Source organism: Bufo gargarizans, chromosome 6 (assembly GCF_014858855.1).
Source record: "Bufo gargarizans isolate SCDJY-AF-19 chromosome 6, ASM1485885v1, whole genome shotgun sequence".
Taxonomy (NCBI): domain Eukaryota; kingdom Metazoa; phylum Chordata; class Amphibia; order Anura; family Bufonidae; genus Bufo; species Bufo gargarizans.
Window position 1 is genome coordinate 189,525,100 of NC_058085.1, and position 19,884 is coordinate 189,544,983.

General features: G+C 43.7%; 1 protein-coding gene across 1 annotated transcript in view; it reads left to right on the plus strand.

Annotated features, from left to right (window-relative positions):
• CDHR1 (cadherin related family member 1) overlaps positions 1-19,884 on the plus strand; it is a 181,057-nt gene that overhangs the window by 151,138 nt on the left and 10,035 nt on the right. The window contains exon 15 of the mRNA XM_044300029.1: positions 16,581-16,809. Within this exon, the coding sequence (XP_044155964.1) occupies positions 16,581-16,809 (229 nt within the window). The remainder of the gene's footprint in view (positions 1-16,580; positions 16,810-19,884) is intronic.

A 19,884-nucleotide genomic window follows, 5' to 3' on the forward strand; every position in this document is an offset into this window, starting at 1 on the left:
TTTCTTTTCCGTTATTGAGTTCCGTCCTAGGGGTTCAATACCGGAAAAAAACTGATCAGTTTTATCCTAATGCATTCTGAATGGAGAGCATTCCGTACAGTATGCATCAGGATGCATCAGTTCGGTCACTGTACGGTTATTGGACGGAGAAAATAACGCAGCATCCTTCAGTATTTTCTCCGTCCAAAATTCCGGAACACTTGCTGGAATGCCGGATCCGGCATTATTTTACATTGAATTGCATTAATGCTGGATCTGGGCCTAAGTGGAAAACAGATTCGGTTTTGCGGTCTGCGCATGTGCAGACCTTTAAAAATGTGAAAAAGATAAATACCAGATCCGTTTTTCTGGGTGACAACCAGAGAGACGTATCCGGTATCACAATACTTTGTGAGACAGATCCACATCCGAATCCGTCTACAAATGGTATCCGTTTGCATGCAGATTGCCGGAATCCAGCGACGCTAGTGTGAAAGTACCCTTAAATAACAGAAGCTCCAGTCTGCTGCATAATGGTAACAAACGGCATCTGATGGACCCCATTGAACTATAATGGGGTCCATTAGGTTTCCATCAGTTTGTCATCTTACATGCTAAAATAGTGAAGCATATATATATTTTTTTCATAGAAATCACAATGGAGGCTCAGAGTCGAGCCTCCAATGCAAATGTGAATGAGGAATAAAATGCCTTTTTTGAACTGAAACTTTAATTCAGGTATGCTTCTGAATGACATGGCCGACATGACATCTGCCAACTTTGGTTATGAGACCTGTCCAAGTAGTCAACTCCACCTGACACAAACTTAAATTCATCTCAACTGATATAAGGATTGGTTCACACCTGAGCGTATTTGGTAAGCGCATTTTACAGGCGTTTTTATTAGGTGTTTTACAGGCGTTTTTGAGGCGTATTTTGGGGCGTTTTTCTATTTGGGAAACGCTCGTAATACGCGCGTTTGTGTGATTGACAACAGAGACATCCAATGAAAAACTGCCTTGAGGTGTCCAATGAAAAGAGACTTCCTGTGGAGCTATTTCCTGTGTGTTTTTTTTTCTTCAAATTGCGAGAACGATATGCGATGCAATATTTTAAGGGAATTGTGCTAGAGGTCTATTTGCTTGGATTTTCCCATATGAGCCGCTGACGCGGCTGGGTATGACATAGTTATGGGGGATCTGTGGATGACGCTGTTATGTGGGGGTTCTGTGGATGACGCTGTTATGTGGTGGATCTGTGGATGACGCTGTTATGTGGGGGATCTGTGAATGACGCTGTTATGTCATCTCTAGTCTTACTCAGTCTCAGGCTCAGCCGGTAAGCTCCAGTAACAGGCAGTGCGGGTGGTGCTCACTCACTGACGTCACACGCCTGCGCCGTTTAGTGGGAGGAGCAGGCGCCTGACGTCAGTGAGCAAGTGCCGCCCTCACTGCTTGCTGTTACCGGAGCTGCAGTATGAATCTAGTGAGAGATGAGCGGGCGGCTGCGGCTGATTTCAAGTTAAAAGTTAAGTCTGCGGGGCAGGCGCCAAGCGGATTAGGATTACAGTTTTTTAGAGTTAAAGCAATGGGGACGGTGTAGCACAGGAGTGACAGAGCGCCGGCCGGCCCTGCCAGCATAACATTCGGGGCACTGGTCAAAACATCCGGGGCTCAAGCCCCGAATGTTTTGACCTAACGATGCCCCTGATAATAGGAGAGAACTACAACCCCCAGCATTACCGGACTGTTATAATACAGCATCAGTGGATATTTTAAGAGGAGAAAACTACAACTCCCAGCATGTCCAGATTGTTATTATAGGGAATCAGTGAACATTTCATGTAAGGTAATACAGTAGGACCAAACTACAACTCCCAGTATGAGGATGTTATGGGCTATCCTAGGACAACTAACCTCTCCTCCAGGGATAAGATAGAATCTGCTCCCCAGGCACTTAACCACTTTTTCCTCTCCACATTGAGCTCCCTCTCCCTGCCCTGATCACATGATGATGACATCATCGCAGGTCTTTCTCTGCAGCTAGCTAGGTTTTTCCAGCTAGCTATGTAAGGCTACTTTCACACTTGCAGCAGAGTGATCCGGAAGGAGTTCCGTCGCCGGGACTGCCTGCCTGGATCCGTCAAAAAGTATGCCAACTGATGGCATTTGTAAGACTGATCAGGATCCTGATACGTCTTACAAATGCATTGAAATGCCGGATCCATCTTTCCGGTGTCATCTAGAAAAACGGATCTGGCATTTATTTATTTCACCTTTTTTTCGGTCTGAGCATGCGCAGACCAGAAGGACGGATCCGGCATTCCGGTATTTTGAATGCACCAATACATTCCAATACAATACGGATCTGGCATTCAGGAAAGTGTTCAGTTTTTATGGCCGGAGATAAAACCGTAGCATGCTGCGGTTTTATCTCTGTCCTGATCAGTCAAAAAGACTGAACTGAAGACATCCTGATGCATCCTGAACGGATTGCTCTCCATTCAGAATGCATGGGGATAAAACTGATGAGTTCTTTTCCGGTATTGAGCCCCTAGGTCGGAACTCTATGGCGGAAAAGAAAAACGCTAGTGTGAAAGTACCCTAAGTGTAATTGGGGGCAGGGGTTTCCTGCATGGATGGGCCCCCTTACTCCACAGGCCCCAGAGCATCTGTGTGGTAAGCTTCTATTAGAGGTACAACACTGTAACTATTAGGCCTCTTTCACACGGGTGTCATGTTTTTTGCCCGGATAAGATGCGGGTGCGCTGCGGGAAAATGCAAGTTTTTTCAGATTGAGTGCAAAACATTGTAATGCGTTTTGCACGCGCGTGAGAAAAATCGGCATGTTTGGTACCCAAACCCGAATTTCTTCACAGAAGTTCGGGTTTGGGATAGGTGTTCTGTAGATTGTATTATTTTCCCTTATAACATGGTTATAAGGGAAAATAACAGCATTCTTAATACAGAATGCATAGTACAATAGGGCTGGAGGGGTTAAAAAAATAAAAAATAATTTAACTCACCTTAATACACTTGTTCGCGCAGCCCGGCTTCTCTTCTGCCTTCTTTCTTCAGGACCTGTGGTGATGTCACTGCGCTCATCACATGGTCCATCACATGATCTTTTTTACCATGGTGATGGATCATGTGACGGACCATGTGATGAGCGCAGAGACGCCATCACAGGTCCTTTACCCAGGTCCTGAAGAAAGGGAAAATAATAATGATTGGGTCTCCATCCCGATCGTCTCCTAGCAACCATGCGTGAAAATCGCACCGCATCTGCACTTGCTTGCGGATGTTTGTGATTTTTATGCAATCCTATTCACCTCTATGGGGCCTGCGTTGCGAGAAAAATGCACAAAATAGAGCTTGCTACGATTTTCGCACAATGCACAAGTGATGCGTGAAAATCACCGCTCATGTGCACAGCCCCATAGAAATGAATGTGTCCGGATTCAGTGCGGGTGCAATGCGTTCACCTCACGCATTGCACCCACGCGGAAAACTCGCCCATGTGAAAGGGGCCTCAGTGTTGAGCAAATAGGTCCAGACGATGTGGAATCCAATCTGAATTTCAGGGAAATTCGATTTGTTGCAAAGCCGAATTTCCTCGTGCTTCGTAGTAGCAAATCGATTTACCCTAAATGGTGGTAAAAAAATCATACTTACCTAATCCCATCCGTTTGAGTGCTAAGCGTCGGCTGACGCCATTGATTGAAAATCCTGCACAAAATCCAGTGTGTGGTGACATATGACGTCACCAAGTCACCAAGCCAGCCGGCGCAATTAAGTAATTACGGCTGCACAACATTTTGTGCTAGATCTTCAATCAAGATGGCGGCTGGCTCTTCACGATCAAATGGATGAGATAAGTATGATTTTATTAATTTTTACTTTATGTTACACTGTAATATCAATGACAGATGCCGCGATCAGCTATGAATGTGGCATCTGAGAGGTACAATGACGGGGTACGGCTCAATCACCGCTCCATCATTGCACCCACTACTTACAAAGAAATACGCTTCATGACGAAGTAATTTGCCACAAAGCAAATTGAATGTTTTAATACTTTGCTCATCACTAGTCACTTCTTATATTTTAAAAATGTACAGTATATAATCCTGCAATTTTCATATAAGAGGTCACGATTTCCTGTTCTCAACAGGTAACTTTTCAGTAGCTATTATCAGGCTGAATTACAATAAGTAACACCTCTATATAAATAACACTGAATCAACCCTTATATAGGTGATATCACAGCTTATCAGCTCTTTCTTGACCTCTGTACAGGTCACAGAGCACACCTAGAAAATTCTCCCAAAGAAGTCAATGGAATCATCTTCTGTCCATTGTGTCTATGGCCCATGTAGCTGCTCTAAAAGGACAGACAAGAAGTCTAAACAAATTTTAGGTGTAGAGGCCAGAGTAAAAAATACATGATTATATACAGTACAACTTTTTTTGTAAATATCCTATAGTGACATGGAATTTTTTTTTAAGTCACCAAAAAATAAAAAATAAATATGTTAAACAAAAAGACATTAAAACAATAGGTCATTTTCTGCTGACACATTCCCCAAAGTGCGTACATCACAGACACTGTCCACAAATTGACTGCTTGCTCTCTTATGTGGATCCATATCAACCATCAACAGTCAATCAGTTGTTTACAAAAACAACTGTCCAACTCCCTCTTCCCTGAACTTTCATACAGAACATTATTATATACTACACACTTGGAACAGCTTCAGATGGGCTAGCCATTTAACCTCTTTCCTAAATAATTGTCTCCCTACTGGTCTCTTTGTTATTCGTTATACTGGTGTACCTCGTTATTCTTGAGAATTTAAAATAATAAAGATTTGTTCTTCTCTACCTATCCTCTTGGTTTAACATATCACAAGATGTGTGGTGTGTTCACAATGCTCTGCTGGGAGCAGTATTATTCTATATTTTCATTGACCACTCGGCAATGTGAATGTCAACAGTTTTGCTAGCATATCGCAACAGTCTATTGTATTTGCATTGTGAAAATTGGAGTAAACAAAATTCAACAAACCTTAACCACTTGGGGACAATTTTAAATGCCAGAGTAGACCCCTGTTATCCATTCAGTGCTGTTTATACGGCAGCTGAACTTGCTAGCGCTGAGCGGTGCTTCTGTGAACGCTACTGACCTATTGACCCATTAGATCCTGCAGTCAGCTACAACCGTGGCCTCTAGGTGGTTAGACAGAGGGAGAATTTCTTACAGGAAAAAAGGCTTTGATATTAGATACAGAAAAGCACCAAAAAATGCACATATAATAACGTTAACACTTTTAAAATCAAGCTGAACACTGTAAAATGTTGGAATTGGTTTTTTTCATTCCCCGCCAAAAAATAAAAATAAAAAAGTTAATAAATAAATTAGATGCACCACAGCATTTTTTAATTAAGAAATATGACTTGCTGCTCTAACAGCAAGGCCACATATAACTACTTTAATAGTCACTTATTTTCACCAAAAGCAGCCCAAAATACCAGCCTAGTGAATAAGAAAGGCTTTTCCGACATAAGGATATTGGAATGCTTTTGAGGTCTATTTTAGGGGTAAAAATAGAGAACTGAACCATATACCATGAATGTGAGATAGACCATACAATTAATGTTGATTGAGTATGCTCGGCCGAACACCAGTTCAGCTCGAGCATCGCAATGCTCGGCACATCGTGGTGTTCATCCGAATACCACGTGTGCTCGAGCGCGATGCTTAAGTCTCCATCCCACAAGTTTGTTGGCTGCTACGCAGCTAATAAACGTGCAAGTAAGTACTGCCACTCACTGTAATGCCGTAGCCACATTGGTTACTGGCATTACAGTGATTGGCTGGCCGGAAAGCGTCATCGATTGGTATAAAGCACCTGATGACACGTGGTTCGGCTCAGTATTAGTCAGGGAGAGCTGTGCTGTAGAAGGGACAGATAGTGTAGGGAATTTATTCAATTTTATTTTATTTTTTTTGTTAGGCAGGGTTGGTGTTAGAGACCCAAAAGTTCTTTTAAGGACTATTTTTGTGTCTGGCAGCAATATATATTTTTAGCGCAACCTGCACTAAATTGTGTGCAATTGTTAGAGACCCAAAAGTCCTTTTAAGGGCTATTGTTGTATCTGGCAGCAATATATATTTTTAGCGCAATCTCTGCTATATAGCTTGCAATTGTTTGGCTGCTAAAAACAGCGACATTATCTTCACTACATCTCCTGTGTAACGTGTGTGCAGGCCTAAAAATATCTGTGACATCCAGTGTACTTTTTCTGTAGTCGGTGTCCGCTGCAGACAGTTACATTACCTGAGCTACATCTCCTGTAAAACGTTTGCGCATCCTAAAAATATCTGTGACATCCAGTGTACTTTTTCCGTAGATGCTGTGGACAGTGACATTATCTGTGCTACATCTCCTGTTTAACGTGTGCACATACTAAAAATATCTGTGACATCCAGTGTACTCTTTCCGTACGTAGACTGTGTTCGCTGCAGACAGTTACATTACCTGCGCTACATCTCCTGCATAATGTTTGCACATCCTAAAAATATCTGTGACATCCAGTGTACTTTTTCCGTAGATGCTGCGGACAGTGGCATTACCTGCGCTACATCTCTTGTATAACGTTTTCGCATACCAAATATCTGTGACATTGACTATAATTTTTTCTTAGCCGCTGGTGACAGCAGCGCCATTACCTGTTGTATCTCTCCTGTATAACGTTTCCACATCCCAAATATTAGTGACATTGACTGTAATTAATTTTTTGCCGCTGGTGACAGCAGCGACATTACCTGCACTACATCTCCTGTATAACGTTAGCCGCTGGCAACAGCAGCAACATTACCTGCGCAACATCTTCTGTATAACGTTAGCCGCTGGTAACAGCAGCGACATTGCCTGCACTACATATCCTGTATAACGTTAGCCACTGGTGACAGCAGCGACATTACCTGCGCTACATCTCCTGTATAACGATAGCCGCTGGTGACAGCAGCGACATTACCTGCGCTACATCTCCTGTATAACGTTAACTGCTGGTGACAGCAGCGACATTAGCTGCGCTACATCTTCTGTATAACGTTAGCAGCTGGTGACAGCAGCGACATTACCCGTGCTATATCTCCTGTATAACGTTAGCCGCTGGTGACAGCAGCGACATTGCCTGCACTACATATCCTGTATAACGTTAGCTGCTGGTGACAGCAGCGACATTACCTGCGCTACATCTCCTGTATAACGTTAGCCGCTGTTAACAGCAGCGACATTGCCTGCACTACATATCCTGTATAACGTTAGCCTCTGGTGACAGCAGCGACATTACCTGCGCTACATCTCCTGTATAACGTTAACCGCTGGTGACAGCAGCGACATTGCCTGCGCTACATCTCCTGTATAACGTTAACCGCTGGTGACAGCAGCGACATTACCTGCGCTACATCTCCTGTATAACGATAGCCGCTGGTGACAGCAGCGACATTACCTGCGCTACATCTCCTGTATAACGTTAACCGCTGGTGACAGCAGCGACATTACCTGCGCTACATCTCCTGTATAACGTTAACCGCTGGTGACAGCAGCGACATTAGCTGCGCTACATCTTCTGTATAACGTTAGCAGCTGGTGACAGCAGCGACATTACCCGTGCTATATCTCCTGTATAACGTTAGCCGCTGGTGACAGCAGCGACATTGCCTGCACTACATATCCTGTATAACGTTAGCTGCTGGTGACAGCAGCGACATTACCTGCGCTACATCTCCTGTATAACGTTAGCCGCTGTTAACAGCAGCGACATTGCCTGCACTACATATCCTGTATAACGTTAGCCTCTGGTGACAGCAGCGACATTACCTGCGCTACATCTCCTGTATAACGTTAACCGCTGGTGACAGCAGCGACATTGCCTGCACTACATCTCCTGTATAACGTTAGCAGCTGGTGACAGCAGCGACATTACCTGCGCTACATCTCCTGTATAACATTAGCCGCTGGTGACAGCAGCAACATTACCTGCGCTACATCTCCAGTATAACGTTAGCCGCTGGTGACAGCAGCGACATTGCCTGCACTACATCTCCTGTATAACATTAGCCGCTGGTGACAGCAGCAACATTACCTGCGCTACGTCTCAAGTATAACGTTAGCCGCTGGTGACAGCAGCGACATTGCCTGCACTACATCTCCTGTATAATGTTAGTCGATGGTGACAGCAGCGACATTACCTGCGCTACATCTTCTGTATAACGCTAGCCGCTGGTGACAGCAGCGCCATTACCTGCGCTACATCTCCTGTATAACGTTAGCCGCTGTTAACAGCAGCGACATTGCCTGCACTACATATCCTGTATAACGTTAGCCACTGGTGACAGCAGTGACATTACCTGCGCTACATCTTCTGTATAACGTTAGCCGCTGGTGACAGCAGTGACATTACCTGCGCTACATCTACTGTATAACGTTTGCGCATCCTAAATAGCTGTGACATTCCCTATTTTTTATTAGCTGCTGGTGACAGTGACATTACCTGCGCTACATCTCCTGTATAACGTTTGCACACCCTAAATATCAGTGACATTCAGTTTAATTTATTTGCGCATACACTTACAAAAATTTAGATATGCAATATGCAGAAGGCGAGCAGTAAGGGATGGGGAATTGGCTGTGCTGCTGATGGTGCATGCAGAGGCTGTGGCCCCGGGCGTGATGAAACTTTGCCTGCTGCCAGAGCACAAGAAACACACTCATCCAGAATACCTAGCTTCATGTCCTAGTTTGCAGGGCGGCGCAGTACACCACTCTCAAACTCAGACCAGTGTGACCAGGTGGTCGGTTAGATTGCAGCAGATAATGCTTCCAGTCGGTTAAGCACCACCCTGTCTTCCACAAAGTCCAGTCTCAGTAGCCAAGACTCTGGTCAACAGAATCCTCACCCTGATCCTCCTTCATCCCACCATGGAGAGTCTTGCCAAACAAGTGATCCCACACTCGGATATTCAGAGGAGCTCTTTTTATCACCATTCCTTGATTTAGGCCTCTCACCAAAGCTTGCTTGAAGAGGGACATGAATAGATCGTGTGCACTGATGCTCAAACTCTTGAGCATCCACAGTTACAAGAAGATGACGGTGGGGGACGGCAATTAGTGTTTCACAAGGTGGATGATAATGATGTGACACAGTTGCCAATAAGTCAATGGCAATTAGTGTCTCAAGAGATTGAGGATGAGACACAGTTGTCAATAAGGGAGGTTGTTAGGTCAACAAGTCAGGAGGATGACCAGAGTAAGGAAGTGAAAGAGGAGGTGGTGGGCGATGAAATCACTGACCCAACCTTGGAAGGTGGAAAGCCAATCTCACTTGCCAAGGGGTAGGTGTTCCGCAGTCTGGCGGTAAGAAAGTGCGGATGATAAAAAAATTGTAATTTGCAACCTGTGCCATACCAAAATTAGCAGGGGCGTGAACACTAACAACCTCACAACCACCAGCATGATCCGCCACATGGCATCAAAGCACCCTAATAGGTGGGCCGAACGACTGGGTCCACAATCTGTGTCTGTGGGTCACAACACTGCCTCCTCTTCCCCTGTGTTATGTGCTGGCCAAATCCCCTGTTCAAGACGCAGCACCGGATGCCTCCCGCCCTGCACTTGGACCTTTGCAAGCACCATCAGCTATCACATCCACTTCTGTGTCCCAGCAGAGCATACAGATGTCCATACCCCAGGCCTTAGAATGAAAGCGCAAATACCCAGCCACCCACCCACAGGCCATAGCACTAAATACGCACCTTTCCAAATTGCTGGCCCTGGAATGTTGCCATTTAGGCTTGTGGACACTGAGGCTTTCCGCAGCCTGATTGCGGCGGCGGTCCCCCGTTACTCAGTCCCCAGCTGCCACTTTTTCCCTCTGTGCCTTACAACTATTGGGTGTCCAAGCTGGACACGTATCATGAACTGGCGCTCTACGCCTCAGAGCGGGTATTTAGTGCTGCTGGGGCGTACTAACTGATAAGCGCATCTAACTGTCTACTTAAAATGCTGACAGGTTGACTCTTATCAAAATGAACAAGGCCTGGATTGCCCCTGACTTCTCTACTCCACCAGAGGAAAGCGGCTGAACATAAAGGCACTTTTAATTTTTTTATTTTATTTTTTTAAATAATCTTTATTATTTTTACGAAATTCATACAGGTCTTCAGCAATCCTTTTGATTCTGTTTTACATTATAAACAGTATAATACAATTACATAATGCAACCCTCCCTCCCTATCCTGCTGCGTCTTCCTCCCCGGGAAAAAAGAAATAAAAATGCATAAAGGGGCTCTTTAAATGTGGCTTTAATGGTCTATTGAATACACTGTATTCCCATGCACCCCTTCCACCACAAAAAAGGGTATATGGTTAAATCTTACTTTTCTCGTCCTCCTCCTCCATCATATCAACATGCTTATTAGGCTGCCCTCGCTCCTAATGTTTTAGAGGGTCAGCTCAGCAGCAGGCCCTCAACCATAATTTTTTCGATGGTCAGCTCAACAGCAGACCCTCGCCCATAATTTTTTTCGATGGACAGCTCAGCAGCAGGCTCTCAACCATAATTTTTTCGATGGTCAGATCAGCAACAGGCCCTCAACCTTAATTTTTTTCATGGTCAGATCAGCAGCAGGCACTCGCCCCTAATGTTTTAGAGAGTCAGCTCAGCAGCAGGCCCTCGCCCCTAATGTTTTAGATGGTCAGCTCGGCAGCAGGGCCTCGCCCATAATGTTTTAGATGGTCAGCTCAGCAGAAGGCCCTCGCACATAATGTTTTAGATGGTCATATCAGCAGCATGCCCTCGCACATAATGTTTTAGATGGTCAACTCAGCAGCAGGCCCTTGCCCCTAATGTTTTAGATGGTCAGCTCAGCAGAAGGCCCTCGCACATAATGTTTTAGATGGTCATATCAGCAGCATGCCCTCGCACATAATGTTTTAGATGGTCAACTCAGCAGCAGGCCCTTGCCCCTAATGTTTTAGATGGTCAGCTCAGCAGCAGACCCTCAACCATGTTTTAGATGGTCAGATCAGCAGCAGGCACTCGTCCCTAATGTTTTAGAGAGTCAGCTTAGCAGCAGACCCTCACACCTAATGTTTTTGATGGTCATATCAGCAGCAGACCCTCACCCCTAATGTTGTAGATGGTCAGCTCAGCAGCAGACCCTCACCTCTAATGTTTTAGATGGTAGAATCAGTAGCAGGACCTTTCCCTTAATGTTTTTGAGGGTCACCAGCAGGCCCTTGTGCCTAATGTTTTTGAGGGTCACCAGCAGGCCATCAATCATAATTTTTCAAGGGTGTGTATGATGCCCTCCTTTATGTGTAATAAAGGGTGTATTGGAGTGCCAGTTCCTTGTAATTTTTGGCAGCCCTTTCACTTAGTGCATAGGCTTTATGAGTGTAAGAATCCCACTACCTGAGCAATTGTACCACAATGTGAATGAGACCCTCCTTTATGTGATATACAGGTTGTATCGGAGTGCCTCTTCCTTGAAATTTTTTGGCAGAACTTGCTCTTTATATACAAGTAAAAATACAGAAAAGAATGTTTTCTAACAATTGTTCCTCTAAAATCAATTTTATCTTCGGTTTTGTGCGCATTATTGTCAGTCTGTAAAATTGGCGTACTACTCAGACAACATGGTTCCTAGCAGCGACCTGGGAGTCCAAGATGCATCCAGACATCCTCCCGCTTCTGTTCCCGAACTATTTCAGTGGTGTTGTCATCAATTTCTGACCTTTTCATGTGAACCAGACACCCTCCGCTCTTAAGAGCAGGGGGTGCCTGGTTTAATGCTCGGGTTCTCCCATTGACTTCCATTGTGCTCGAGTGCTCAGTAGGGCACCCGAGCATCCTGAGGTGTTCTACTTGAGCACCTGAGCACCAGAGCACTTTGGTGCTCGATCAACAGTACATACCATGCATTCGGAAAGTCTGCAGACTTTAATTTTTCACACATTTTATGTTGTGACATTGTGCTAAATAAAATAAAATAAATTCCTATCATTCAACACTCAATACCCTATAATGAGAAAATAGAATGTTTGAAATCTTTACTAATATATTGTGTTCCTGATCACCTCTGCATAGGCCCATAGCTGGGGTATCCAGCTCTAGGAAGAGTCCTAGTTGTTCCAAACTTTTTCTATTTAAGAATTATGGAGGCAACTGTGCTCTTTGGAACTTTCAGTGCAGTAGATTTTTTTACACTCTTCTTCAGATCTGTGCTTCCACACAATCCTGTCTCCAAGTGCTACAGGCAGTTATTTCATCCTCATGGCTTGGTTTTTGTTCTATATGCATTTGCAGGTGTTAGGCCTGAAGGAGAGAGTCTTTCTTAATCATGTCCAGTTAACGGAATATACCACAGGTGGACTCCAATCAAGGAATCAATAATTATCAGGAGACATGTCAGCCCCCCAGAGCTAATTTTTTAACTGCCATAGTAAACGGTCTGAATACTTATATCTAGGTGAAATTTTTGTGGGTAATTTACAAACAGATATACAAAGTTGCCACCCAAAAAAAGCCTTTAGTTTTGATTACGGCACGCATTCACTGTGTCATTGTTTCAATAAGCTTCTGCAATGTCACAAGATTTATTTCCATCCAGTGATGCATACATTTTTCACCAAGATCTTGCATTTAATGACGGTAGAGTCTGACTGCTGCGCAAAGCCTTTTCCAGCCCATCCTAATTCTCAATGGGGTTAAGGTCTGGACTCTGTGGTGGCCAATCCATGTGTGAAAATGATGTCTCATGCTCCCTGAACCACTCTTTCACAATTTGAGCCCGATGAATCCTAGCATTGTCATCCTGGAATATGCCCGTGCCATCAGGGAAGAAAAAATCCATTGATGGAATAACCTGGTCATTCAGTATGTTCAGGTAGTCAGCAGACCTAATTCTTGGAGCACATACTGTTGCTGAACCTAGACCTGACCAACTGCAGCAACCCCATATCATAGCACTGCCCCCACAGGTTTGTACAGTAGGCACTAGGCATGATGCGTGCATCACTTCATCTGCCTCTCTTCTTAACCTGATGCGCCCATCACTCTGGAACAGGGAAAATCTGGACTCATCAGACCAAATGACCTTCCATTGCTCCAGAGTCCAATCTTTATGCTCCCTAGAAAATGTAATACTTTTGTTCTGGTTTGCCTCACTGATTAGTGGTTTTCTTACGGCTACACAGCTGTTCAGTCCCAATCCCTTGAGTTCCCTTCGCATTGTGTGTGTGGAAATGCTCTTACATTCACTATTAAACATATCCCTGAGTTCTACCATTGTTTTTCTTCGATTTGATTTCACCAAACATTTAAGTGATCGCCGATCATGATCATTCAGGATTTTTTCCCCCGCCACATTTCTTCCTTGAATACGATGGATCCCCACTATTCTTCCAGTTTTTGATAATGCATTGGACAGTTCTTAACCCAATTTAAGTAGTTTCTGCAATCTCCTTAGATGTTTTCTCTGCTTGATGCATACCAATGATTTCACCCTTCTGAAACAGACTAACATCTTTTCCACGACCACGAGATGTGTCTTTCGACATGGTTGTTTAAGAAATGAGAAGCAACTCATTGTACCAGTTGGGGTTAAATAACTTATTGCCAGCTGAAAGATAATCACCCATGCAGTAATTATCCAATAGGAGGCTCATAACTATTTGCTTAGTTAAATCCAAGTGGCTTTTTTTTTACGTATATCTGTCACAGATTGCAGTGCAAAGCCCAGGTCTAAAAAAGGGGACACAGTACCATTTTTTACACCTCTTTAGGCATAGAAAATGGTCTAAATCTATGCCAGCAAGGGAGCTGGCGTAGATTTAGACAGGCGATCGATGTTTAGAGGCAGACGCTTCTACATTAATTCGGCTCATCCACTGCCAGCTAAAGGGCTATTAAGACTGGCGTCTTAATAAAGGACCCCCTACGTTTTTACTTTTTAAGACATTTTCTAACATTTTGTAAAGTTCTGTTTTCACTTTTTCTTTATGGGGTATTGAGAGAGAGCAGATTGAAAGTGGAAACTTGATTTTGGATGGAAACTTGATGTTTTACATTTTAATACAAGGCCATAACTAGAGATAAGAGAGGTTTTGAAAAATGTTATTTGCCACCTTCATCAAAGTTTGACAAGAAATTTGATTCATTACGAGTTAATTCGTCATGAATCGTTATAAATAAGGTATACCCAGGCCACTCTGCCTTAGGGTACGGCCACACGGAGCTGCCCGCAGCTGCCTCTCATTTAATAATAAAGACCACACTATATTGTTTGTCTTCATTGTTAATGGCCGTGCGACACCTTTAATGCACCTTTAATCAGGGGCTGTACTCACTTCTCCAACCCCAGTGCTCTCCTGCCCTACAGGTGGTAGCCCTTCTTCTGACATCTGCTTTTCCTCCTTTACCACATCATCTAATATCGATGAGAATATGTCAAATATGTCATCAGGAACAGCTCCTCTCTCTGCATCTTGCTATCTTTTCTAGAACATACAGGTCCTTCTAAAAAAAATTGCATATTGTGATAAAATTAATTATTTTCTGTAATGTACTGATAAACATTAGACTTTCATATATTTTAGATTCATTACACACCAACTGAAGTAGTTCAAGCCTTTTATTGTTTTAATATTGATGATTTTGGCATACAGCTCATGAAAACCCCAAATTCCTATCTCAAAAAATTAGCATATCACGAAAAGGTTCTCTAAACGAGCTATTAACCTAATCATCTGAATCAACTAATTAACTCTAAACACCTGCAAAATATTCCTGAGGCTTTTAAAACTCCCAGCCTGGTTCATTACTCAAAACCGCAATCATTGGTAAGACTGCCGACCTGACTGCTGTCCAGAAGGCCATCATTGACACCCTCAAACAAGAGGGTAAGACACAGAAATAAATTTCTGAACGAATACAGCTGTTCCCAGAGTGCTGTATCAGGGCACCTCAGTGGGAAGTATGTGGGAAGGAAAAAGTGTGGCAGAAAACGCTGCACAACGAGAAGAGGTGACCGGACCCTGAGGAAGATTGTGGAGAAGGACCGATTCCAGACCTTGGGGGACCTGCGGAAGCAGTGGACTGAGTCTGGAGTAGAAACATCCAGAGCCACCGTGTACAGGCGTGTGCAGGAAATGGGCTACAGGTGCCGCATTCCCCAGGTCAAGCCACTTTTGAACCAGAAACAGCGGCAGAAGCGCCTGACCTGGGCTACAGAGAAGCAGCACTGGACTGTTGCATGTCATTCGGAAATCAAGGTGCCAGAATCTGGAGGAAGACTGGGGAGAGGGAAATGCCAAAATGCCTGAAGTCCAGTGTCAAGTATCCACAGTCAGTGATGGTCTGGGGTTTCATGTCAGCTGCTGGTGTTGGTCCACTGTGTTTTATCAAGGGCAGGGTCAATGCAGCTAGCTATCAGGAGATTTTGGAGCACTTCATGCTTCCATCTGCTGAAAAGCTTTATGGAGATGAAGATTTCATTTTTCAGCACGACCTGGCACCTGCTCACAGTGCCAAAACCACTGGTAAATGGTTTACTGACCATGGTATTACTGTGCTCAATTGGCCTGCCAACTCTCCTGACCTGAACCCCATAGAGAATCTGTGGGATATTGGGAAGAGAAAGTTGAGAGACGCAAGATCCAACACTCTGGATGAGCTTAAGGCCGCTATCGAAGCATCCTGGGCCTCCATAACACCTCAGCAGTGCCACAGGCTGATTGCCTCCATGCCACGCCGCATTGAAGCAGTGATTTCTGCAAAAGGATTCCCGACCAAGTATTGAGTGCATAACTGAACATAATTATTTAAAGGTTGACTTTTTTTGTATTAAAAACACTTTTCTTTTATTGGTCGGATGAAATATGCTAATTTTTTGAGATAGGAAATTTGGGTTTTCATGAGCTGCATGCCAAAATCATCAATATTAAAACAATAAAAGGCTTGAACTACTTCAGTTGGTGTGTAATGAATCTAAAATATATGAAAGTCTAATGTACAGAAAATAATGAACTTTATCACAATATGCTAATTTTTTTAGAAGGACCTGTAGAGACTTTGAAGGATGATTTGGAAGAATTAAAGCCAGAAAATTATGAGGATGGTCATCATTAAGACCTGACCCCCCGAAGGGGTGCAGACTGGATGGTATTGATTGGCACACTGGCACTGGAATAATATAGGCTTCCATTTTATTGGTATTGAATTACATATTCTAGTTTACAGCTGATATAGAATAAGTAAATGTAGTAATAAATAAATAAAACTGACGCAGAATAAGTCTCCCTGCACTCTCCCGAATTCCACTTTGAATGCTTCGCTTCGCTCAACACTAGCCGGAATGTAACAAAATGTGAAAAAAGGGCCTGAAGACATTCCAAATATACTAGCCAAGTATTTCTGAAGCATAAGATGTGCAATATTATCCAGATAATTTGCTCTACTGAATTAACAATGCACTAGGAATCCCATTTCACTGACTAAATATGTTTTATTGTTGTTTTTTTTTGCCTGCAGCTTTCTTATTCATCCCACAACTGGCATAATCTATACACAGCCTTGGGCCATCTTGGATGCTGAGGAAAACTCAAAGTATAACTTTTATGTTAAAGCCGAGGACACTGAAGGGAAGTACAGCTTAGCTGAAGTGTTTGTTACTGTGTTAGACATTAACGACCATTGCCCAGAGTTCAATGAGAATATTCAGGAAAGGACTATGATAATTGGTACACCAGTAAAAATAGAGGTAAGTGATTCATTCAAAGGAATCAGTCATCATCAAATGCTGTGTAATCTGTAGTATTTTATAGAGCAGGAGAAGCTGAGCCGTTTGATATATAATTTTGTGGGAAAAGATTGAGTAAAATGTGTAAATTATATATTAAAATTTCTGCTCTTTTTGAGCTTAGTAGCAAAGTAGGCTGTCTTTTCAGTGATTGATAACATTCCCTCTGTAAATGTGTATACATAGATGGCTGTCAGTCACTGATAGTTGTACACAGGGGAGGTGTTATCAGTTATCAATAGAATTCCTTCTGTAAATGAGTGTAGTTACATAGATATCTGTCAGTCGCTGATATACACAGAGAAGGTGTTATCAGTTATCTATAGCATTCCTTCTGTAAATGAGTGTACCTACATAGATAGGTGTCAGTTAGGGATGGGCGAACTTCAAAATTTGTTGTATAATCTGAATTGCGTTATGGATTACGGACCATAACGCAATTCCATGACGGAATGCATAGGCATTCCGTTATCCATTCTGTGATAATAGAAGTCTATGGCCTGCATAACACATCCGTCCGGTTTCTGTTATGCAGGAGAGGACTCATAGAATTCCGTTATGCATTCCGTCATGTAATTGCATTATGGTCCATGGTAACGGAATCCATAATGCAATTCACATTATACTACAACCCGAACCTGAACTTGAATTTCAAAATATGAAATTTGCTCATACCTAGTGTCAGTCACTTATATCTATTGTTTTATTCTGGCTGCCTCTCGGCATGTTTGCCGTGCTGCCGCCGGAACTCTGGCCCGCCCCCACTATAGTCAAAGGTGCCGGAGCGGTAGTCCGGGGGCACGCGTGCACTAGCGGCAGAATGGATCCGACAGGCTGTTCACCCAGTTTCTTAAGATCAGGAGTTACTTCAGAATTGTGCATAACATTCTTGCTCCCTGTGCAAAGCCATAACAAAAGGACTCTGACGGCAAAAGAAAAATATATTTGTCATTCAACGTTGCAGTTATCTGTTGAAAAGCCTTGTGCAGTGTAAAAGTTTAAAAAATGTAATTTTATTTTTTGGAGTATTGGATTGTGGTGATTAATATCACCTTGGTGGCCCTATTTCAACTTTCCACATTTTTGTTCTCTGTACTGCCTATTTTTACCTGTGCTTAAAATAGGGTTGCTAAGCATGGACCGTCTATCTGTTGATAGACGGAGCATGCAGCGTGTAGGCTCACATTACTGACAGCCAGGGACTATAAGTAAATGATTAAACCCAGGTCCTCCCCAGCAGCTGATAACAGTGCCTGGGCTGTGTGCACTTCTCCATGTCCCTGCACTTGGCAGACGCTCCCTCACTCAGCAGAGCTGGAGAATGCAGAGTTGGAGCAGCGCAGACCAGAAAAGGGAGATCTGCCATCTGCTCAGTGTATAAATGAAAGCAACATGCGGTAAGAGGACCCCTTTGTGCTGCTGGAGATTAACCCTTTAGGGGGGGGCTTTGGTTACTGACACTTTTGGGGGGCTATTGTTACTGGCTAGTGCATGTGAGGAGCTCAATGCATTGTGGGTAGTGAGGGGAGGCGGGATTAGCCTCAGGGTGAGGGCAGTGGCGGCCATCTTAACTGAATAGGGAAATTGCAGTTTTATGCAGACTGGCTGAATCTTATTAAATATGGGGTAAGTCAGTCTAATAGTAACTGATTCTGAAATATCATGTTATAAGAAACTATGCAGTGTCCCAGGGGGTCAGTAGTGTATGCTGGGCTTTGTAGTGCAGTTTGACTCACTAACCTGGGATCCACTGTCGTCTTCAATTCTGGTCAGATACTGGAACAGGCAGGTATTTAAAAGTTCGTGACGCCAGTGTCAATTAAACGGTGACACGCCGTGTATGGTATGGTGGAAGAATGAAGCAAGCATAGGATAGCCAACAAAAACTGGAACTTTACTGAATATCAGCAATAGTAATACATGGACGCAGTTGGAAGCGCCGTTCCATGAAAGACAGTTGGTTTTCCATAAGAATACAGGTGGTTCTTGGAATTACAGAATGGCCGGTCACAGCAATGTTTTATACAGAGTGTTGATTGCAGGAGATGCAGTACAGGCGGCTTGCACACTATTCCTGACTGGTCCTGACACATGTGACTCTCTCTCCAAGGTCTAATGCCCTTTATCTGGCGTACCCTTGAAGCTGTCCTTATCTAGTACCTCCTCTGTTATCTTGAGTACCTCTTGCTTTATCTGATCGGCCTCTGTGGTATTCTGTGTCTTCAGGCTGTTGGCTTGCTTATGCTGTCTCAGCTAAACGGATGATGACTCAGGAGGGGAACCTTTTCCTTGGATCCGGAACCCGGTTACAGGGCTTACTACCCTCTCCTAGTCGGCAGGCTTCAGGCCTGCTATGCTCTCACAGGCCCATAGCCTGGCCTTCTCTCAGACACAGGATCATTTCTGACCTCTGCTCCCACTGTCTGTCTCCCGCTACTACTTCCTGACTGGGCCTTATATAACCTAGGGCTCCCTAGCTCCCTCTAGTGACTCAGAGCTGGAATGACACCCTAGCCGGCCTGCACATGCACGTTTCACAGTAACAGGAAAATACATAGCAGTACATTGACAAGATATTCTATACCAACCTCCCCTTAAATACAGGGGGAACAACAATACCCAAGTGACCCTTCTGTAGTGACGGGGTATTACTCTCCCGTACACTACAACTACATATATGAAAATTGAAATTAGGGTCTAAATGTGACAGTTATCCTTTAAGGGCCTACTTGCCGTTCAGCGGTGCAGTTATATGTGGTAAAGCCTTATTTTTTATGTGACACAGGCTTTTTTCGGGAAAATGTATGGGTGACCATACACCTCCTTTTGCAGTATGGACCGAGCTACTTAGTGGTGAAATTCTTTATGTGACACAGGCTTTCTTTGGGAAAATTTATGGGTGACGGCACACTTCCTTTTGCGGTATGGGCCAAACTGCTTAGTGGTGAAATTCTTTATGTGACACAGGCTTTCCTTGGGAAAATGTATGGGTGACTGTACACCTCCTTTTGCAGTATGGACCGAACTACTTAGTGG